Source organism: Manis pentadactyla, chromosome X, assembly GCF_030020395.1.
Source record: "Manis pentadactyla isolate mManPen7 chromosome X, mManPen7.hap1, whole genome shotgun sequence".
Taxonomy (NCBI): domain Eukaryota; kingdom Metazoa; phylum Chordata; class Mammalia; order Pholidota; family Manidae; genus Manis; species Manis pentadactyla.
In genome coordinates this window covers 116,846,057-116,870,901 of record NC_080038.1, presented here as the reverse complement: position 1 = coordinate 116,870,901, position 24,845 = coordinate 116,846,057, and the positions used below count along the sequence as shown (strand labels likewise).

Sequence of the window (24,845 nt, the reverse complement as noted above, 5' to 3'; positions counted from 1 at the left end):
GAGCATCAGAGCACTTCCCTGATTCACATTAAGATTTTTTAGTCCATAGCTGGTTCCAAGTGAGAATGAGCTCAAAGAACACATTAGCCAACTTAATAGAAGAAATTATATTATTAAATACAAGGTTATATAAAATCACCCAAAAGAGGCATTTAGGAACTATTAGCTTCCATCTTACAATATATGAAAAACTTAACATGAAGGCATGGGCTTCAAAATAGAAATTCATTTTATATGTATATTCATAAGGTCTGTTATTATTATATTTATAAAAAGTGCAGAACCAAACCTTCTACAGGAGAAATAGTCAATTCCTGTTGGGTCAGTGGTATTGAAACCTGGGTCGAGTCAAACAATGAATCTGAAGAATCATCCAATTCAACTTGTAATGTATTCTTTGTAAAATCCTGTAAAAAGTTACAATTATTTTGTTTCATAAACTTTTAGAAAGGTAAACTTAATACTATTAAGATAACCTCAATGATTCAATTACTAATAGGTTGTAAAACACAAAGGTAATTATTATTGTCAAAATCAGCATCTATTGGGTAAGGGATATATGAGAACTCTCTGGATTAGTTTTGTAATTTTTATGGAAATCTAAAATTAATTTGAAACAAAAAGTTAAATTAAAAAATAATGACAGTATTATGGGCAAAATGAAAGTTATATTTTGGTAGAACATTTCTGTAAGAAAATTTTAAAGTTCAGATCTTTTGATCTTATTATTCCAAATATTCTACTTCCAATAATTTATGCTAAGGAAATGAAAATGTTTAATGGAAAATTATTTGTAATAACAAAAAATTAAAGCCTGTATGTCCAACAATGGAGAAATGGTTAAATAAATTAAATGACAGACTATTACGAAACATCATGTTTTTTGAGAAATATCCAATGATAAAGAAAAATATTTTCAGTATAAAGTTCACTGAAAAAAGAGGAACAGATATTAATGTATATAGTCCTGATTTACAGACTTCTATATACCACACTAACCATCTGCAGAAAACAAAATAAAAATACAGTATGTATTCTATTCTGTTTCTTTTTTTACCCTCTCATACATATGACCTTTATAATGGGAAATAAAGATCTTTCTTGCATATTTTGTATTTAAAAGTTGAGAGATAACCAGGTTTTAAGAATTTTACTTTGCTACAAAGTTTTCTTTGACATGGTCTGGAAACAAGATACTGAAGTCTAAATCATCCATTCCTAGAATTTGAGGCCTAACATGCAGATTTCTGCGTTTGAGCTTTAATGTGTGTTATATAAAATCAATAAGGGCTATATGACTTAATTGTAACCAAACACAATCTTACTGCAAGGTAAATATTCTCTCCAAATATTTGCAGTTAAAAAGGAAAGATATTCACTAGCAATTTCCAGAATAGTTCTTTAACAGAAGTTCCTTTAAATAAAGTTAAAAGTTTAAACCCTTTCCTAGGTCATAATTCTGGTCAATTAAGTACCACCACTTCAGAGAATAGACCCATTATTCAACAAGTAACTTATTAAAATAATTCTCCAACTGGGAATCTTTTGTATCTTATAAAATAGCTCAGAAAGATACCAAAAATCGTAAGGTACAATAGATGATAGACTGGGATTCAGAAGATCTGTACATTTATTTAGCTATGGAACCTTGAGCAAGTCACTTGAGATTCACATTATTCACCTTTCCAAGTAAAATAATAGCCACCAATTATTCTCTATTTAAAATGTACTTGCCTTTTCCACAGTATACATATTAATTAAGTAGTTGATACAACAGTACTAATAAAGCCCTAATATTATTTCCCATTTATAAACAGGTAAAATAAAGTTAAGTATGGTTAAGTAAGGTTCCCAATACAGCTCAGCTTGTTATTAATGATGTAGTAGGAATTAGAACCCAGATCTGCCTAATTACAAATCCTGTGCCCTTAAGCTGTATCACACTGACTTTAAAAGGGACAATAATAGTTATCTCACCTCACCCAAAAGAGTTGTTAAGGTAAACAGAATGAAAAAGTTTTTAAATGTCTGAGAAAATCCCCTTAAACGGGATTCTCTATTCATTTGTGAAGATATATCTGTATTCTCAACCCTGGCAGCACATTAGAATCATCCAGAGAGTTTAAAAAATATCTAGTATGTCTGGACTGACCCCAGACCAATAGAAAATCTCTATTTTTTAAAAGCTCCCTAGGATTGGGAACCTGACTGAGGAGCTTTGATTAAACAAAGATTCCCACAGAAACAAAGAATTCTGAATTTGAATGAACTCTAGTTTCTAACTTTTCTAATACAAAAGATACACTCCTACCCCCATCCCCCACCCCACTTTGTTATTCTTCATCCTCGGGTCCAAGGTAGGAATGATTTTCATCCATCTGCATTTAAATAATAATGTTTCTTTTTTTGTTTTTCCTAAATATCAAACAGCTTATGCTAGCACGAGAAAATGACTAAGTAGTCTTATTCCAGCTAAAATCAAACAACTTTTGCATTTTTGGCAGTCTGCCAGCTTCAGGTAGGCATATAAAGTTTTTAAAAGCATTAAATAATAAGTACATATTGCCTTAAGCTGCTAAAGTTGTGGTACTATTGTTATGCAGCAATAAATAAATAATACATGGTGCTTTGTCAGTCATCCTTTCAGGTAAAAATGGAATTTCATTTTTAAATAAGCAGCTAGTTCAGCTTGTAACTCACTTAAGTGCTTTTCCTCAAAAAAATCCTTCATGCTGCAGATACAGAAATACTTTTATATACTACCCATATCATCACACAGAATATTTAAAAATAAATGTACTCAAGGGTTGAGAGTTAATAAAATTAGTAACACTTTATTACTTCTTCAAGGATATTCTCAAGTAAAATGAAATTTTTCTATTTCTTCTTAGCTCTTGGTGATCACCAACACAAAAACTACTAGCATAGCTTGATGCCATGGCTCTGATTCGTATTAAGGCACTGGAGTTTTACCCTCCATTGCTTTGGCATCATCAGTGCAAATGCTGACAGAGTGAAAAGGGCAAATGTCTTAAGAGTTGTTGTGACAACAGTTTTAGCCTCCCAGACCCCTGAGTTTCAAGGAACCCCAATTTTCTGCGGACTGCCATTGCTTTAAGGCAATGTTTCTATTCTTAAAAGTATATACTTAAATGTAGGGATGGATGTGTGTATGTGCATATTTTAAAAATTCTGAGCTAACCTGGATTGATATCCTAGATCCAGTATTTACCAGCTGTGTGGCCTTGAGTGAATTATTTAGCCTCTCTCTGAGCCTAAGCTTCCTCAGCTATCAAATGGGGATTATAATCCTACCTACCCCACAAGTAAGTTATATGAATTAAATGAGATTAATTCAATGTACAGCATTTGGAATAAAGGCCCATATTAACAGACTAAGAAATGTTATGCATTACCATTGTCTATTACTTCTGTTAAAAGTTTGAAAAACTAAGCTATGAAGGTATGTTTTCAGAATAAACAGCAACAATAACCACAGAACAACCTTCCCAATTAAGAATACCTGGTTCAGTCTACTATCTTAAGAATTTTGCCATTGTACAATAGTCATTACTAATTGTACCTTTTTAGTCACCTTTAGATAGAATAGTTTTCAATATTATACCTATTGAATTTAAGCATATTACCTGACTTATTGACAGACTGGATAGTTCGTTCCTGCTGTTATTACTTAGGGTATTAGTTGAGCTATTATAAAGATGGTGATATTTTCTGATAGTGATTATACTTCTACTGGAATGGCGACTACTTATGATAGTTCACAATTCTAACTGGGTACTATAATATCCAATATGTCCCTGAGCTAATTGTGTAGTTTCAAAAACACTTACAGGTTTAGACATGCTCTGAGGAGTAACCGAGCCCTGTGAAGACTTAGATTTAGGATGAATTCTAGACAAGGAAGCCACTGGCCTGGCTTCTGGATCTTTGCGGTGTTGAGTTGTAGGCTTCAATGCATCATCGTCACCTGTGTTTTAAAATTACACAGTATATTGAATATTTTTCTATATAACCAATTTCGTCAAAATACTTCACTTTAAAATTAAGCAGTACAATAATACTATACCTTGGCTGAGTGTCTCATCATTTATTCCCTTTGAAGGTTACCTGGGGTTACCTCTGTTCAAAATATCTATAAAAATTATATTTGTTTCAAAATTTGTTATTTGAATGAACCACATATTAAGATATAATAGGAAAAAATTTCCAAAAATATATCCATATACAACCAATACTTGAATTGTTATATATAGACTTGGATTCCTGTGACTCAAAGTCAAACCCTTCCCCAATTCCCATGCCACGTTCATATCCCTAAAAGCCTAAAGATTTCATTATGGGCAAGCTGATTGGATTATCTGTACCATTATTCTTGAGTTCAGAAAGGGAAACCGCCATAGACTGCAGACTAAATTAAACCTAGAGTTTGCCACAGTATCTCAATATTAAGCCAAAAGCCAATCCAAGCATGATATGACCCTTGGGCTCACTTTAACATTGCTCACTCTTGTACCCATGTGAACCCATAATTTCTAGGTTATTGAGGAGTCAAATGAAAATTTGGAAGAATAGAAAGTTGCCTAAAATTGCTAATCAGGGAAAGGTACAAACCATAAGGAAATCCCATAAAACCTCAAAAAATTTCCTTTCTTCCCTCTTAATAGAAAAGAACCAGATTTCATGAAATAATTCCATAAATGTTCACACAAAAGTAGGGTTGTTTTATGATAATGAAAATGCAGTGCCCTATGACTAAGTACTATAGAAGACTTCTAGGAGAAAAATCTGCTCATTCAAATAACTCGATATTATTTTCATTCAGAAATTCAAGATAAGTATTTACTCAAGCCATGAAAGAGCTATTATGATAGTACTTTCTGTTACTATAGTCTATCAAACATAAGTTTTTACCCCCACCCCACCCTTATGGTAGTTTTATATAAATATTTAGTTCTTGTTCTATATGCTAATAATAGTTTATGGCTTACACATAAAACATCAACAAAATCATTTAAATTCTCAGTTAATTCAGAAAAGAAATTTCACTGAGGTCACCTTTCTTTTTGATAGAATCACTTAAAACTAATATACATTGTTCTAGTTGAACATTCATTAACAGTCATTTACAATTCATATAAATCCAACTTGAACTGTCATGCTTTCAATAAGATTATTTGATAATTTTGAAATATGATAATATTTCAGTGTAAAAATAATCACAATGGCTAAGAAACAATAATTAGGGGTATTCCACTTAGCCCCTCTCAATTTGCCATAGGATATGAAATTGAAAATTAAATTAAATTTTTCTACCTCTGATAAAACTGAATAGAAGTGCCATTCCTAGTTTATAGTCAAGAGAAGCAAGAACTAGGCTTTCAGAAAATTAAAACTTGTCTCATAACCACACTATTATACATTGCCATGCAAAATAAAAAACACTGGTATGCTGGCTACATTCTTTAGTAAATTCTCCTGGCTTAAAAAAAGTAAATATAATGGGAAAGAATCTGTCTCCTCTTTCTTCCCTGAAATTCAGTATGTTGTTCCCCTGCACTTCACACATTTTTTTGGTTGAACATTTTACAAGTATCATCAATATCTTCACTTTAGCATTGTAACAACATCAAGTCTACTTACTCCAACTGAAATCTAATAATCCACAAAGGCACTGGACAAGTTCTGCTAGAAAGCCATGAGGATTAAGTGTGCTGACTACTTATATTGTCCATGTACAATGGCTGAAGACTAGACCCTCCCTCCTTCATGAATATAATCAAGAGCTGCTGAAAGATGGGTGTGGCTAAAAACTACACAGACCAGAGATTGTATAATCATGCAGTGCCTGTTCATTCTATAGCCATGAATCAAGATGATACAATGACGAAGGAGTTGTCTGGATGTGATAACCCCTATCAGAGACTAAGACAAACTTGGTTAGTGCTCTGATATTTTAAGTAAAACATTCAAACAATTCTTTTCTAGGTACATTTGGGCTTAAGGGAGAAAAAGAAAACTAACAAATAAAAATAAATAGGTAAATAGGCTACTTGGCTCCACTAAAAATTATGATTTCTAATCTAACAAAGCCTACAATGCTGTGAGGTAATCTTCACTTTTCGTTAATATTTCCCTTTTCTCTCGTATGAGACTTTAAACTCTCACCTCCTTACTCAAGTCCACAACCACATCCTCCCTGTAATTCTCACCAATTCTTACCCCTCTATGCTCCCTCTCACCTCTAACTCCTTACAGAGTGACAAGGACATGTAAGATGGCCTGCAGGTGTTTCCATTAGAAACAATATCTTATAAAATTTACTTCACTGGGGGAAATAGATTAAAGATGGCGGCATGAGAGGTGAAACAGAGGCTTCCTCCTAAAACCGCATACAAATCGAAAACATAGTTGGTGCAACTAATCCTGAGAGAGCAACAGGGAAGAGGACTGCGCCAGACTGGAAAAAATACCCCTGGAAAAAAGAGCAGACCTCATGGAACCTGGTAATGTACCAAAGCTGTGTCCCGGTGGGACCCAAGCCCTTCCTGCAGCCCAGCTCACCGGCAGGAGGAAGAGAAACGGAGTAGGGAGGGAGTGGAAGGCCTGGGACTGCTGAATACCTAGCTCTGGAGATCTGCTCTGGGAGCACAAACCTACATTTCATGGTGCTTTCATGATACTCGCATGACTACGGGGTTGGAAAGCTAAGACAGGCAGAATTCCTGGAAAGACTAAGATTCCAGCCACTTGTGGAAAGCAGGGATCCATATTCAGCTGCTCTGGGACAAAACCTTATACCTGTGTGCTCGGCCCACTGGTTCAAGCAGTGGAGACAGGCACAGCAGCCAGGAAGCAGGAAAAAGCTCTTTCCTCCCCCCAGGCACCAATACCGCTCCCCTGTGACCCCCAACATTGTTTCAGGGGCTGAGCAGCTCCAGAGAGTAGAGCTTTGGGACACTAGAGGGCGCCATATACAAATATGAAATGCCAAAGGAATCTGGTCCAGAGTAAAATTAATATAACTTCGGAGAAAGACTTAAATGACATGGACCTTATGACCCTTCCTGAAAGGGAGTTCAAAATAAAAATCACCAAAAAGTTAATGGAGGTATGAAAGATATCCAAGAACTCAGGAATGAATTCAGGTCGGAGATCCAATCGTTGAAGAGCACATTGGAGGGTATTAAAAGCAGGTCGGATACGGTGGAGGAAATGATAAATGAAACAGAAACTAGAGAAGAGGAATACAAAGAAGCTGAGGCACAGAGAGAAAAAAGGATCTCTAAGAATGAAAGAATATTGAGAGAACTGTGTGACCAATCCAAATGGAACAATATTCGCATTATAAGGATACCAGAAGAAGAAGAGAGAGAGAAAGGGATAGAAAGTATCTTTAAGGAGGTAATTGCTGAAAACTTCCCCAATCTGGGGAAGGAGATAGTCTCTCAGGCCATGGAGATCCACAGATCTCCCAACACAAGGGACCCAAGGAAGACAACAACAAGACACATACTAATAAAATTGGCAAAGATCAAGGATAAGGACAGACTATTAAAAGCAGCCAGAGAGAGAAATAAGATCACATACAAAGGAAAGCCCATAAGGCTAACATCAGACTTCTCAGCAGAAACCTTACAGGCCAGAAGGGAGTGGCATGATGTATTTAATGCCATGAAGCAGAAGGGCCTGGAACCAAGATTACTTTATCCGGCAAGATTATCATTTAAATTTGAGGGATTAAACAATTTCCAGATAAGCAAAAGCTGAGAGAATTTACCTCCCACAAACCATCTCTACGGTCTATATTGGAGGGACTGCTATAGATGGAAGTGTTGCTAAGGTTGAATAGCTGTCACCAGAGGTACTAAAACCATAGTAAAGAAAGTAGAACAGCTAATTACTAAGCAAATGCAAAACTGAATTAACTATCCCCAAAGTCAATCAAGGGATAGACAATGAATACAGAATATGATACCTAATATATAAAGAATGGAGGAGGAAGAAAAAGGAGGAGAAAAAGTAAAGAACCTGTAGATTGCGTTTGTAACGGCATATTAAGTGAGTTAAGTTAGACTCTTAGATAGTAAGGAAGTTAACCTTGAACCTTTGGTAACCACAAATCTAAAGCCTGCAATGGCAATAAGTACATACCTATTGATAATCACCCTAAATATAAATGGACTGAATGCACCAATCGAAAGACACAGAGTCATTGAATGGATAAAAAAACAAGACCCATCTATATGCTGCCTGCAGGAGACTCACTTTAAACCCAAAGACATACACAGACTAAAAGTGAAGGGATGGAAAAAGACATTTCATGCAACTAACAGAGAGAAAAAAGCAGGAGTTGCAGTACTTGTATCAGACAAAATGGACTTCAAAACACAGAAAGTAATAAGAGACAAAGAAGGACATTACATAATGATAAAGGGGTCAATCCAACAAGAACATATAACCATTATAAATATCTATGCTCCCAACACAGGAGCACCCACATATGTGAAACAAATACTAACAGAATTCAAAGGGGAAATAGAAAGCAATGCATTCATTCTAGGAGACTTCAACACTCCACTCACTCTGAAGGACAGATTAACCAGACAGAAGATAAGTAAGGAGACAGAGGCACTGAACAACACAATAGAACAGATGGACCTAACAGACATCTACAGAACTCTAGACTGCTTATATGGGATTGTTCTTCTTTTTTGAGGTAGGCCTGTATTGAAATATACTTTCCTCTTAGCACAGCCTTGGCTGCGTCCCACGGATTTTTGTGGCATTGAATTATTGTTGTCATTTGTCTCCATATATTGCTTGATCTCTGTTTTTATTTGGTCATTGATCCATTGGTTATTTAGGTGCATGTTGTGAAGCCTCAGTGTGTTTGTGGGATTTTTCATTTTCTTTGCGTAATTTCTAGTTTCATACCTTTGTGGTCTGAGAAACTGGTTGGTACAATTTCAGTCTTTTTGAGTTTACTGAGGCTCTTTTTGTGGCCTAGTATATGATCTGTTCTTGAAAATGTTCCATGTACACTTGAGAAGAATGTGTGTTCTGTTGCTTTTGGGTGTAAACTCACAATTAATGAAACTAGAAAAAGAAGAACAAATGAGGCCCAAAGTCAGTAGAAGGAGGGAGATAATAAAGATTAGAGCAGAAATAAATAAAATTGAGAAGAATAAAACAATAGAAAGAATCAATGAAAGCAAGAGCTGGTTCTTCAAGAAAATAAACAAAATAGATAAATCCCTAGCCAGACTTATCAAGAAAAAAAGAGAGTCTACTTACATAAACAGAATCAGAAATGAGAAAGGAAAAATCACTACAGACACCACAGAAATACAAAGAAGTATTAGAGAATACTATGAAAAACTATATGCTAACAAACTGGACAACCTAGAAGAAATGGACAACTTCCTAGAAAAATACAACCTTCCAAGGCTGATCAAGGAAGAAACAGAAAATCTTAACAGACCAATTACCAGCAAGAAAATTGAACTGGTAACCAAAAACCTACCTAAGAACAAAACCTCTGGACCAGATGGCTTCACTGCTGCATTTTATCAAACATTTAGTAAAGACCTAATACCCATTCTCCTTAAAGATTTCCAAAAAATAGAAGAGGAGGGAATACTTCCAAACTCATTCTATGAGGCCAGCATCACTGTAATACCAAAACCAGGCAAAGACACCACAAAAAAAGAAAATTACAAACCAATATCCCTGATGAACATAGATGCAAAAATACTCAATAAAATATTAGCAAACCAAATTCAAAAATACATCAAAAAGATCATCCATCATGATCAAGGATGCCAGGGATGCAAGGATGGTACAACATTTGAAAATCCATCAACATCATCCACCACATCAACAAAAAGAAGGACAAAAACCACACGATCATCTCCATAGGTGCTGAAAAAGCATTTGACACAGTTCAACATCCATTCACGATAAAATCTCTCAACAAAATGGGTATAGAGGGCAAGTACCTCAACATAATAAAGGCCATATATGACAAACCCACAGCCAACATTATACTTAACAGCAAGAAGCTGAAAGCTTTTCCTTTAAGATCGGGAACAAGACAAGGATGCCCACTCTCCCCACTTCTATTCAACATAGTACTGGAGGTCCTAGCCATGGCAATCAGACAACACAAAGAAATAAAAGGCATCCAGATTGGCAAGGAAGAAGTTAAACTGTCCCTATTTGCAGATGACATGATATTGCAGATAAAAATCCCTAAAGAATCCACTCCAAAACTACTAGATGTAATATCTGAATTCAGCAAAGTTGCAGGATACAAAATTAATACACAGAAATCTGTGGCATTCCTATACACTAACAATGAACTAGCAGAGATAGAAATCAGGAAAACAATTCCATTCACAATTGCATCAGAAAGAATAAAATACCTAGGAATAAACCTAACCAAGGAAGTGAAAGACCTATGCTCTGAAAACCATAAGACACTCATGAGAGAAATTAAAGAAGATACCAATAAATGGAAACACAACCCGTGATCATGGATAGGAAGAATTAATATTGTCAAAATGGCCAAACTGCCTAAAGCAATCTATAGATTCAATGCAATTCCCATCAAAATACCAATAGCATTCTTCAATGAACTAGAGAAAATTGTCCTAAAATTCATATGGAACCACAAAAGACCTCGAATAGCCAAAGCAATCCTGAGAAGGAAGAATAAAGCAGGGGGAACTACGCTCCCCAACTTCAAGCTCTATTACAAAGCCACAGTAATCAAGACAATTTGGTACTGGCACAAGAACAGAGCCACAGACCAGTGGAACAGACTAGAGAGCTCTGATATAAATCCAACCATATATGGTCAATTAATATAAGAGAAAGGAGCCACAGACATACAATAGGGAAATGACAGCCTCTTCAACAGCTGGTGTTGGCAAAACTGGACAGCTACATGCAAGAGAATGAAACTGGATTATTATTTAACCCCATACACAACAGTAAACTCGAAATGGATTAAAGACTTGAATGTAAGTCATGAAATCATAAAACTCTTAGAAGACAACATAGGCAAAGATCTCCTGAACATAAGCATGAGCAACTTCTTCCTGAACCCATCTGCTCAAGAAAGGGAAACAAAAGCAAAAAAATGAACTCATGGGACTACATCAAACTAAAAAGTTTTTGTATGGCAAAGGACATCATCAACAAAACAAAAAGGCATCCTAAAGTATGGGAGAATATATTTGTAAATGACATATCTGATAAGGGGTTAACATCCAAAATATATACAGAACTTATACGCCTCAACACCCAAAAAGGCAAATAACCCGATTAACAAAGGGCAGAGGATATGAAGAGACAGTTCTCCAAAAAAGAAATTCAGATGGCCAACAGACACATGAAAAGATGCTCCGCATCACTAACCATCAGGGAAATGCAAATTAAAACCACAATGAGATATCACCTCACACCAGTAAGGATGGCCAGCATCTAAAAGTCTAAGAACAACAAATGCTGGTGAGGATGTGGAAAAGGAGAACCCTCCTACACTGCTGGTGGGAATGTAAGCTAGTTCAACCATTGTGGAAAGCAATATGGAGGTTCCTCAAATAACTAAAAATAGAAATACCATTTGACCTGGGAATCCCACTCCTTGGAATTTACCCAAAGAATACAACTTCTCAGATTCAAAAAGACATATGCACCCCTATGTTTATCACAGCACTTTTTACAATAGCCAAGATATGGAAGCAACCTAAGTGTCCATCAGTAGATGAATAGATAAAGACAAAGTGGTACATATACGCAATGCAATACTATTCAGCTATAAGAAAAGAAACAAATCCTAGCATTTGCAACAACATGGATGGAGCTGGAGGACATTATGCTCAGTGAAATAAGCCAGGCAGAGAAAGACAAATGCCAAATTATTTTCCTCATTTGTGGAGTATAACAATGAAGCAAAACTGAAGGAACAAAATGGCAGCAGACTCAGAGACTCCAAGGATGAACTAGTGGTTACCAAAGGGGAGGGGTGTGGGAGGGCAGGTGGGGAGGGAGGGAGAAGGGGATTGAGGGGTATTATGTTTAGTACACATGGTGTGGGGGATCATGGGGAGAACAGTGTAGCACAGAGAAGCCACATAGTGGATCTGTGGCATCTTACTACACTGATGGACAGTGACTGCATTGGGGTATTGGTGGGGACTTGATAATATGGGTAAATGTAGTAACCACTTTGTTTTTTCATGTGTAACCTTCATAAGAGTGTATATCAATCATACCTTAATAAAAAGAAACTTCACTGAAAGTAAATGCTTACTGGAAATAGCTGGTTGTGAACTTAATCTCTCTCCCACAAGGATCAGCTCATCATCATTTTCATTCCGACTTTCTTCTACTTTATTTTGCTGTGGATCTAGATCTTCTTCACATTCTATGAAGAAGTCTGCCATTTTTGGGTTACCTAATTTTCAAAAGGAGAGCAGTAAATCAAAAAAATATTTTTTCAGTACAAATAATGATATTTAAGATGTACTTTGATAATCCTAATAGCAATTACTGAATTGATATTTGTAGTCAGTACATGGTAGCAGAAGTAAGAAATTCAGAAATCAACCTCTAAGATCTAGACAAGTAAAAATTAAGCTAGCTAGCTAGATAGTGAATGACAATAGTTATTTGCAGTGGTCAATCCATTTTAGAAACAATCAAATCCAGTCCAAGTGAGTTTCAGTTTTACAACTAGAGTATGGTTATATCTATTAAAAGTATTTTACCTATTATCTTAAAAACCCCCCCAGACTTCTGTATTAACAAAAGGGAGATAAACTAAAAATAAGAGGCAACAGGTGGGAGATATACTAAAACAGAACCAGAAGGATACCAGGCACAGAGCAAAACAGGGATGCAGTGTTTTGCTCTACAATGATAATAGGGGAATTAAGTGAGCCTTATTCCATCCTAGGACAGATTAGACATTTCTCCCCTGAGGAAACTAAGTAAAGAACATACCACGAATACCACCAGCCTACAAGTGCTGACCAAGTACACAGAGCTCCTAGGAAACATTTTAGTGCCTCATTCATAAGTATGGATGGATAACCAATGAGCTCCAGAAATGTGACTGAACTGTTCAATGTGAAAGGTCAAAGTGATAAAACAGACCAAAAAATCTTAAAGAAAACAGATAATGAAGAGCACAGGAGAAAATATTAGAATGAAATTAGCATTTTTAGAGAGATAAGAATGTTATAAGAGTAACATTCAGGAAGAAAAGATTTAAAATAAGATAGGCAAAATTCAGTTAAAAAAATAAAATGCTGAATTTGAGTAAATGTTCCATAAGTGGAACTAAAATACAAACAAAAAAATATATATAGATAATAGTGAAGACAAGATTGTTAGAAAATCAGTTTTGAAGGTACAATTTACCTAACACAAGTTCCAGAAAAAGAAGAGAAAAAAAGGAGAGGGATTTAGTCAAAAGAAGAAGTATTTCTAGTTCTAAATGACATAGATTACTAGATTGAAAGGCAGGTCATTTCATGTGAAACCTTTGTAAGAGTGTATATCAATCACACCTTAATAAAAAATTAAAAAAAAAAAAAGAAAAAAAATTGTAACATAAAAAAAAAAGAAAGAAAGGCAGGCCAGCACCTGGCACAATGATAAGAAAAAAAAAAGAGCCTACATACAGTAGGAGGATATATCATGAAATTTCAGAACATTGAAGATACCAGTTTTAGATAACCTATAATCTCTCAGAGAGAGGGAAAGTTAAAATAATGCTTTCAAAATTCTTAGCAAAAATAATTTTCAGTTTAGAATTCTATGCCCAGGCAAGATTTTCAACCAGAAGTACCTATTCATTCATCAAGAAGACCAGCAACATCAACAAAATTTACCTCCCACTCACCCTTTTTTCCTTAGGAAGAATCCATCACAATATGAGACTTAAGAAGGGGGAAGAGAGAGGATGCAGAAAACATGACATTCAACACAATACAAAGACAAAGGAAAGTCCCAGGACAGAAGCTATTCAGTAGGTCTAGAGAGCAACCAGCCAGAGTAGAGCAGGAGCATATTACTCTCAGGAGGAATGTCTGTGGGAGACCACATACATACAAAGATTAAAAATTAAGTTGTTAGATTACCTGAGAAGTTTTACCTTGTAGAAAATCAGTTAAGTGGCTACAGAAGGCTACAGAGTTGGCTATAGATTTAAATAAAATATAACAAAATTTTTTAAATGAAGAATTTTAATTGAAAAAGCTTTTTAAAAAAGAGAAAAAAGGAAAGGTATCCATAACATATTACTACCAGAGTACTATGCTCATCAGTGAACAATATTTATTATGGTCATCATTATAAAAACATCAAATATGATTTAACTAAAAATTGAGATATAACTACCTTGGGAAATGTTTGGGGGAAGATGTTAGTGTAAGAAAACTAAAATCCTCATATTCCTTAATAGAAAAATCATGTGATTCAAGAGACAGTGATATGTTTATGCATGGTTTAAAATTTCAAAAATACAGATATAATTATTAGAAAAACAGCTAAACTGTTGAAAGTGGATGTCTTAAAAAAGAGGGACTATATAGGGCCAAAACACATGCACACCCATGTGCACACTCCTCTCTCTTGTTCTCTGTTCTCTGTCACCCTTCAAAACACTGTGAATATGCAGTTTATAACTTTAAGATTGTCTTTTTGAAAACATTCATGTATTGTTTTGATTAAAAAATGTATTGAGGGAGCACCTGAATTAAAATCATAGCAAGGAGGATGGATACAAGTGGTGCTAGATAGGTGCAGTGAGATGTGGATGGGGGAACAACTGAAAAAACAAAACAAAACAACTCTAGGGTCTAGCTGTGGCAATGACATCTTTTTATAAACAATGATATCTTTATCTTTTAAACACATTAATTTCTAAAGGTAATTTTACTAGATAAAAATAATTTCATTTCTTGTCAAAATTAAAAAGTACCATGTGGAAACAATGATTTGGAGATGGCATATAAAACACCTTAACAAATTGGTGCAATTCCTTAAAAAACTTAAAACTTAATTTCCTCTTCTATACAGATATGCCAAAATCATTTCTTGGCATAATGTTGTTTAATGTTTAGTAGTCCACCTACATTAAAACAAAACAAAAACCTTCCCAGCCTCCCAAATGTAACTAATTTTATGAACTGCCTCCCTTCTTTTCTAAACTGTACTTTAAATATATATACAGAATGTTCTAAATCAATTCAAAGCATAATTCATAATTTGGCATATAAGTATTCTGAATACTTGAAAACACCACTCTCATTGTGTCCCTTGGAGCCTCATTTGTATGCTTCCTCCATCTAAAACATCCTTCCTCCTTATCTTCTATCTACTGTTCACATTATTCAAGAATAGTAGAAAGAGTATGGACTTGACATCAAATTGAATAGTTCAAATCTTCACTGTACCATTTCTAATCATGTGACTGGAGAAATTATTTGTATTTGTTTCCTCACCTCTAATATGAGTACAACATCTACCTAGCATAAGTGGTAATATAGATTCAGGAAAATGCCATATAAAATACCTAACTGCAAGCAGATACTCAACAAAATATTAATTTCCTGCCCCTTCCCAACTCTTGGTTCAATTATAAATTCCTCAGTAAACACTTAGACCTTGTTTTTCTTCCACCTCTTACTACATTGACAGTCTATGCCATGCAGTTTAAGATTTACTATATATGATCTCAAACTGCTCACTATTTCTTAATGTGTCTTATTTGTCCATGTCTAACTCCAAAGTAAGCTCTTTGAGAGTGAAGAACATATTTTCTTTTACTTTGTATTTCCTTCTACACATAGTAGTCTACTGGATACACAGTTGGCACTCAACATATGATAATCTACAGACTAAGAAACTAGGCAAAGTCAGGCAATGCCAAATTTAAAAAAAAGAGGGACAACCATGTACACTGATAATAAAATATCATTTATATCTATGTTGATACCACGGTCTTGAGACCATGTCAACACATAAGTCTTCTTTATTCTTTTTAACTGGGACAGCCACTGTCAATATATTCAAGATGGAATGAGCAAAAAAATTTTAAAGGCACATAACAGCATATATAGTATGATTATATTTAGAAATCCTTTTTTATGCATAGAAAATATTCGTGATTATGCCTAACAAACTGGCAATAGTAGTTATCTCTGGAGATGAAGAAGAAACACTTATTTCTACTTTATGGGCATTTTTTGTATATTCTTTTTTTAATATGAGCATGTATTACTTTAATAAATTTAAGTGTTTTTTTTAAATGTTCCCATCTTTGTCTCTCCCACCTCTTCTCATCAAGCAAGGTTATCTGTACAAAAGCCACACATAGTAGTATCACTTGTAGCAGTAATACTTACTTTTTGGTTGAAAAGGGTTGTCGTCGTCCATCAGGTTGCAGTCACCTAAGCCTCAACACATGACATCAATCAATTTTGTGAGTCACTTTAAGTAACACCAAATATTAAAACAATATATTGTTTTGCTGTTTATCTAAAAATTTAACATAAACATACTCTGGTGATCATCTGGATGACCACCTTGTAACTAAACTCAGTCTCATAATTTCAGTGCTTATGGTCTTTTTTGAGATATAATTGACATATTAGTTTCAGGTGTACAACATGATTGATATATGTATGTATTGTGTAATGATCACCACAATAAGTCTAGTTAACATCTATCAACATACAGTTACAATTTTTTTCTTGTGATGAGAACTTTAAGATATACTCTCTTAACAATTTTCAAATATACAATAGAGTATTATTAACTATAGTCACCATTATATATCCCTTCCCCCTTACTCTCCCCTTCTACTAAACGTGCTGACACTGAGTAGTAAAACACTGGGCTGAAGAAATAAGACTGGACTAGAAAAGTTAATTGGGGGGAACAAGTTCAACAGGGGAAGCTAAAATTTGGAGCCCTTCAAATCAGAACTTTTTTCAATGAGCTATTCTCTAACTTTTCAACATATATGGAAATAGTAACGGTATTATTTACATACTAAAATGTTGAAAATATAAGAAGTCTTAAAAACATAAAGGAAAGGGAAATGAAAAATACCTCTTTTTTTTTAGGTGAGTCTCCTTGCTTATTCTCCTTGACCACCTCACTTCCATAAAAAGTGGGGCATAAAATAGTGAATTGAGCATTGGGTGAGGACTCAGGAGACTTGGGTTCAAGAACTGGCTCTATCACTTCCTACCCACAAGACTTTCCTTGAGGTTGTTTCCTCACCTTCTAAACAGTTATATCAACACTCCACAGCCTACCACAAAAGGGGTTATCAATGAAATATACATATGAAAGATTCAATTATAGAGGAATTTGTACTGTTAAAACATCAAGAACACACAGCCCTAACGTAATTGTGTAAACAAACCAGTGCCTTCATAGGCTCAGTGAAGTTTCTGCTTAAGGAGGCAGTTTGAGTTTTTACAGTAACCCCCAAAGGAGGACATTCCGCAAATGCTAAGAGGAGACTTGTAGTTTAAACCTCTATTTTTTGGTTCCAATTTTATGTTTAATGGCACTAACGGATATTTAAATCCAGTCTAAACCTGAAAACAATAAAGGCAATTTTTAAGTTCACAGATAAAAAAAAACTAAGAAAAAAATTGCAAACAAAGAGAATCCCTTTGATGAAGATCTCCCGTGCTTGCAGAGGCTGATTCACTTGACATTTTCTTCCCTGATTTCTTCTTTTAAAAAGCACTAAAACTTGAGATAAGTTAAGAGGAACTCCCTCCGAATCTACAGAAGGATAAAAACCTTAGAATGAGATCATTTTTTCCGTTTCATTAAGTAAAACCTGCAAAGCTCACTATTAAAAAATTGTGTATCTAAGTCCATGTTTCTCCTCAGGGCTCTTCGGCTCTAGACAATAACTGAAAGGAGCATGATTTCTATGACGGAGGAACGAAGTGCCTTTGGCAAGAACTAGGCTATGAACGTTGAATGATCAGTAGTAACCTGGGTGAGGGGAACCTGGAGAGAAGGGGCCCAGCGGGCCCTGAAGCCAGAAAGTTCGGAACCCTCTCTGGTGCCTTTTACTATGACTGAAGAGATTTGGGGGGTGGGCGGGTCTCATCAAACATCAGCATCAAATGCACAAAAGACCAAAGGGAGTTGCCTCAAGAAAGAAAGCCAAAACCGGGCTGGGGACAGACACACAGGACCCCGAGGTGAGGAGGCAGGGAGGTGAGCGGCCAGGGCCTGAGTGGGCCGCTCGGACCCAGCCTCCGGCAGCTACCTCAGAGATTCCGAGATCCCTCCCCCGCCGGGGCTGGCCCAAGATGGTGGCCCACCCGCCACCGCGCCACCAAGCCCGCCCCCTTCCCCGCGCCCTAGGCTATCCTGGCGACTCACACTGGCATTCAGACCCTCAACTTGCCATTCACACAGCGGAACCGCGGCGGCCGCCCTCAGAGCGACAGGCACGGCTCGTGAGGGAGCCGCTACCGACCCCCTCCCGGCGCAGGCGAGCCGCTGCCGGCTCCCTCCCGGCGCAGGCGAGGGCGGGGGATACTTACCGAGAGCAGGGCAGGTCACCCTGACTGCGACGAAGAGGAGGAGAGAAGGGAGGAGCGCGAAAACCCTGTGCGGCCGCCGCCACAGGGACTGCGACAGCCGCGGCAACTCCCGGCTCCGGAGTGAGCGCCTCAGACGACGGCAGAACTGTATAACTATGCGCGCTGCCTCATGGGTAGACTCCGAGTGCTCTACCGCCCCCCCCCCACTCCCCCGCCCGCCGCCCTCACATCCGGGTTCTTTTCTAACCGTCCTGCGAAGGCCGGAGCGGACATGTGCGCAGCCTCACACGTTCTCGAAGGCTACAACACTGGGGCCTTGGGCTGTTGAGTAGTGGGTTGTAGGTCATGGGCGCGGGTCTGATGACAATCTACTCGGCAAGCCCACTATCCACCTCGGGTTGCAGTCCCGAAATCGGGGCTGGAAACCATATTTAAACACAAGGAATCAGGAATTCTGGGTCTTCTCTGTGTGTAAAGCCTATAGGCATCAATTAAAAAAAAATACTGTGCATAGGAGATGAAGACATAAACCAGATGAATAAAAATAATAAAAATAAGGTCATTTAAATAATTGGTTAATTTTGTTTTGTTTCAAATACATGGTTTTGCTTGTATCTCTTTATTATTCCTGTGTTAAAATGTCTGTTATCAGCATGTTAAGAAAAGAATTCATTTCCAAAAAGAATTTGCTAAGATACCGCTTGGCAAACATTTTAGAAACACTGTGCTTGTTCTCAAGGACAAAGAGAAAGTTTCCTTTCACAAGGTCTATGCCCTCTAAAGAGTTACCCAGAGTTAAAATCTTGCCTCACTAGCTCCTTAACACACGTTAAGTTCAGTCAGTCACTGAATCATACCAATTCTTCTGTTTGAGCTTTGAGTTTCTTCTCATTTATACTACCCTTTGCTACTGGTTCTGAAAAATAAGCTTTACAAGGAAAGAGAATAATCAAAGAAACAATCTTGGAACATTCCTAAGTTGCCCCCCCCCCCGCCACCCTCCCCCCGCCACTTCTGGACAGACTTATAAGAAAGGCCAGCACCTTCCCATTTGTTGTCAGTAGGAAATTTAAAACTAGCAAATCTACAGCCTGGCATCTTTGCTCTTGGCTCAGGTGGAAAATTAAAAACTGGCAACTCTGCAGCCTGCATGCCACCTCCTTTGGTGCAGGTGGGAAATCTAAAACTTGCAAATGTACAGCAGCTCATGAGAGGAAAGTGTTTCCCCAGTCACACCCCCTAGAGGCTATAAAGGCCCAACACTTTTCCTCTACCTCTCGCTCAAGCCAGCACAGACCTGTTTTGACCCCCCCCACCCGCTCTCCCCAGGGTTTCCGTAACAACATTTCTCTTGAATTCTCTGCGTGAATAGAGTGTCATGAGCTTCCATATCTGAACTAAAATTAGGAGGGGGGAGGGTCAATCTACAAACCATTCTGTTGAATAATCTGACAGATTCTTGACTATAAGCAAAGTCATAAAACTAGTTAGTCATAGGGTTAGCATATGAATATAGCCCTATTAAGCCAAGACCACTTACCACCAGAGGTAATAAGGTAAGGGATATAGAGATGTGTGCTAGAATACTCAATCTCCCCACAAGTGAAGGTTGCTCCTCTCTCGGAATGGTCCTCATCCTGTGAATCAAAGATCATCACCCTGAGCAGTGACCTGGATGGTATCTCACACATATGCTGCCAGCTGACAGGGCTATGCAAGCCAGGTAGCCTCTGGAAGACCCTTTGATTTGATCAGAGTTCTTGGTTTCAAGCAACAAATCTCAATTCTGAGTGGTTGAGGTAGGAAATGAATTGAGCAGCTCATAGAATCATTATGAGGGTTAAGAACTAAAGGGCAGAGTGCCTCAAACCATGCCTGCAGATTTAGCCCAGTGAGAAAACTGCTGTCAAGGATGCTCCTGTGCCTGTGACTCTGCCCCTTCCTCCTCCAGACACCACTTCCCCGGGAACTCAATTTGGCCACAACTGCGGCTGTTGCAAGAGACAGAACTCACTGCTGTCATAGTTTTTATGTGTTACTAGTTCTTGACTCAAATTCTTATACAGGTACTTCTGATTGGCCCAGTGTAAATCATAGAACTAAATCCAGGCAGTCAGGCAGGCTGATAAAATTATTATTTAACACCTTCTATCAGCTTCTAAAGTAGGAACCAGACTCTACTTTCTTCCAAAAACCATACGTTGGTGAATTCCATATGTGCAGAAAGTGAGTTAGATGCTGGGTAGCCAAAACATGTGTGCACCTGTGCACACACAAACATACACACTCAAATGTTCATTACAGCCTTGCTTCAACTCAGGTCCACAAGCCAGCATTATTGACACCGACTGCTAGAAAAACAGAACCTCTAGTCTGGCTCCAGATCCTCTGCATCAGATCTGCTTTTTAACAAGCATTCCAGATAATTTGTATGTACATTAAAATTTAGAAGTGCTGCTTTACATTATACAATATGTAGTCCCTTTTAATTTCCAAAGATCAGTTACTATTACTTTCTATTTTTCATCAGTAAGGTTGTCAGTTAACAAATAAGAATACAAGGCACCCATTACACTTTGAATTTCAAGATAAACAATGAATAATTTTTTAGTATAAGTATGTCCTATATATATATATTTTTTTGTAGATAATTATTTTTATTGAAGGGTAGTGGACACACAGTATTACATTACATTAGTTTCAGGTGTACAACACAGTGATTCAACATTTATATACATGATAATTCTAGGTACCAGCTATCACCATACCAAGTTGTTACAATATTTTGACTATATTCCTTATGCTATACATTACATCCCGGTTACTTATTTATTTTACAATTGGAAGTGTGTACTTTTTTTTTTTTGTGAGGGCATCTCTCATATTTATTGATCAAATGGTTGTTAACAACAATAAAATTCTGTATAGGGGAGTCAATGCTCAATGCACAATCATTAATCCACCCCAAGCCTAATTTTCGTCAGTCTCCAATCTTCTGAAGCATAACGAACAAGTTCTTAGATGGAGAACAAATTCTTACATAGTGAATAAGTTACATGGTGAACAGTACAAGGGGAGTCATCACAGAAACTTTCGGTTTTGCTCATGCATTATGAACTATAAACAGTCAGTTCAAATATGAATACTCATTTGATTTTTATACTTGATTTATATGTGGATACCACATTTCTCTCTTTATTATTATTATTTTTAATAAAATGCTGAAGTGGTAGGTAGATACAAGATAAAGGTAGAAAACAGAGTTTAGTGTTGTAAGAGAGCAAATGTACATGATCAGGTGTGTGCCTGTAGACTATGTGTTAATCCAAGCTAGACAAGAGCAATAAAACATCCATGTATGCAGAAGATTTCTCTCAGAACAGGGGGGGTGAGGTTCTAAAACTCACCTCTGTTGATCCCCAATTTCTCACCTGATGGCCCCCCTGAGACTGTGCCTGTCTTAGGTTGTTCCTCCCTTGAGGAATCTTACCCATCTCTGGCTAACCAGTCATCTTCCGGGGCCATACAGGGAAATGTAAAGTTGGTAAGTGAGAGAGAAGCCTTATTGTTTGAAGAGGTTAGCTTTTTACTTCTTTGCATATTTATGCCCTGTGGCTTCTATGCCCAGCATTTGTCTTGAGATATCTTTACCACTTGGAAGAATTATGATACTCGGTAAATTTGATATGAGGCACGAATTTTATTTAAGGGTTGTAATTAGAAGGAAGAAGAAAAGCTATAGAAGTAGCAGGCGGAAGAAAACATGGGAAGATTGATTATTTCTTTGACATATCTTCTTGTAGAGTAACTTCAGCATGTATAGGTTTTAAACTACTAATTAAATTGCACACACACATTAACATAATAGGAGTATAGTTACATAACCAAAGCATACCTGTAATTACCAGCCATCTCCAGTGAAACCAAGAAAACCAGTTAGGCACCTTAGGCATTTGTGAAAACTTATCTATGATATGCTGCATACTGTCCAACTGAACTTGAACAGTCTGAGAGAAATCAGACAAATTAAAACAACCCATTCCTGGGAACTGTTCACATCCCATATGTTCTTTTAACAGTAAATAGTCTGTAGTTGTAAGATTTTGGAGCGCTACAATTTGCACTTCTCCTAATTCTTGATTGAGTTCCGACAGTATAGATCCAGTCAAATTTGTTGTTTTACTGTATGCACAGGCCAGCTTAGATATCTCCTTCCTCATTCCCATGGCAAGTCCAGGAACTGGTGGGATGAGTGCATCTACAGCTGTAGCAGTGCGTGGATCTTTGTTGGGGTTTTTTGATGATCATCTTCTGGCATGAGTCTTCCAGAGAGAGCTGATGTTGGAAGTTCTTTTTCATATCGTATCTTAGTTGATTTTCGGGGTAGCCCAATTAGGCTTTGATCCTCTGTATAAACACAAACAGACCCTTTGCCTACACTTTTATATGCCCTTTATACCCTTGTGTAGAACTCATTGGCGGTCACCACACAGGAAATGCCTTTTTTTTTCTGGTATCATTAATCTACACTTACATGATGAATATTATGTTTACTAGGCTCTCCCCTATACGAGGTCCCCCCTATAAACCCCTTCACAGTCACTGTCCATCAGCATAGCAAAATGTTGTAGAATCACTACTTGCCTTCTCTGTGTTGTACAGCCCTCCCCTTTCTCCCACCCCCCCATGCATGCTAACCTTAATACCCCCTTCTTCTCCCCCCCCTTATCCCTCCCTACCCACCCATCCTCCCCAGTCCCTTTCCCTTTGGTACCTGTTAGTCCATTCTTGAGTTCTGTGATTCTGCTGCTGTTTTGTTTCTTCAGTTTTTCCTTTGTTCTTATATTCCACAGATGAGTGAAATCATTTGGTATTTCTCTTTCTCCGCTTGGCTTGTTTCACTGAGCATAATACCCTCCAGCTCCATCCATGTTGCTGCAAATGGTAGGATTTGCCCTTTTCTTATGACTGAGTAGTATTCCATTGTGTATATGTACCACATCTTCTTTATCCATTCATCTATCGTTGGACATTTAGGTTGCTTCCAATTCTTGGCAATTGTAAATAGTGCTGCGATAAACATAGGGGTGCACTGATCTTTCTCATACTTGATTGCTGCATTCTTAGGGTAAATTCCTAGGAGTGCAATTCCTGGGTCAAATGGTAAGTCTGTTTTGAGCATTTTGATGTACCTCCATACTGATTTCCACAATGGTTGAACTAACTTACATTCCCACCAGCAGTGTAGGAGGGTTCCCCTTTCTCCACAGCCTCGCCAACATTTGTTGTTGTTTGTCTTTTGGATGGCAGCCATCCTTACTGGTGTGAGGTGATACCTCATTGTAGTTTTAATTTGCATTTCTCTGATAATTAGCGATGTGGAGCATCTTTTCATGTGTCTGTTGGCCATCTGTATTTCTGTTTTGGAGAACTGTCTGTTCAGTTCCTCTGCCCATTTTTTAATTGGGTTATTTGTTTTTTGTTTGTTGAGGCGTGTGAGCTCTTTATATATTCTGGACGTCAAGCCTTTATCAGATGTGTTATTTTCAAATATATTCTCCCATACTGTAGGGATCCTTTTTGTTCTATTGATGGTGTCTTTTGCTGTACAGAAGCTTTTCAGCTTAATATAGTCCCACTTGTTCATTTTTGCTGTTGTTTTCCTTGCCCGGGGACATATGTTCAAGAAGAGGTCACTCATGTTTATGTCTAAGAGGTTTTTGCCTATGTTTTCTTCCAAGAGTTTAATGGTTTCATGACTTACATTCAGGTCTTTGATCCATTTTGAGTTTACTTTTGTATATGGGGTTAGACAATGGTCCAGTTTCATTCTCCTACATGTAGCTGTCCAGTTTTGCCAGCACCATCTGTTGAAGAGACTGTCATTTCGCCATTGTATGTCCATGGCTCCTTTATCAAATATTAATTCACCATATATGTCTGGGTTAATGTCTGGATTCTCTAGTCTGTTCCATTGGTCTGTGGCTCTGTTCTTGTGCCAGTACCAAATTGTCTTGATTACTATGGCTTTATAGTAGAGCTTGAAGTTGGGGAGTGAGATCCCCCCTACTTTATTTTTCTTTCTAAGGATTGCTTTGACTATTCGGTGTTTTTGGTGTTTCCATATGAATTTTTGAATTATTTGTTCTAGTTCATTGAAGATTGTTGCTGGTAGTTTCATAGGGCTTGCATCAAATCTGTATATTGTTTTGGGCAGGATGGCCA

General features: G+C 37.2%; 1 protein-coding gene across 2 annotated transcripts in view; it reads right to left on the bottom strand.

The window, feature by feature from the left end:
• ZNF280C (zinc finger protein 280C) overlaps positions 1-18,763 on the bottom strand; it is a 46,224-nt gene extending 27,461 nt beyond the window's left edge. The window contains exons 1-5 of one of the 2 annotated variants that reach the window (XM_036910982.2): positions 18,621-18,763; positions 16,443-16,487; positions 12,341-12,484; positions 3,852-3,988; positions 290-407 (exon numbers count right to left, since the gene is read on the bottom strand). In XM_036910982.2, the coding sequence (XP_036766877.2) occupies positions 290-407; positions 3,852-3,988; positions 12,341-12,484; positions 16,443-16,473 (430 nt within the window). In that variant the 5' untranslated portion in view covers positions 16,474-16,487; positions 18,621-18,763. The remainder of the gene's footprint in view (positions 1-289; positions 408-3,851; positions 3,989-12,340; positions 12,485-16,442; positions 16,488-18,620) is intronic. The other variant, XM_036910983.2, reaches the window with a different exon arrangement.
• Positions 18,764-24,845: the final 6,082 nt, after the last annotated feature.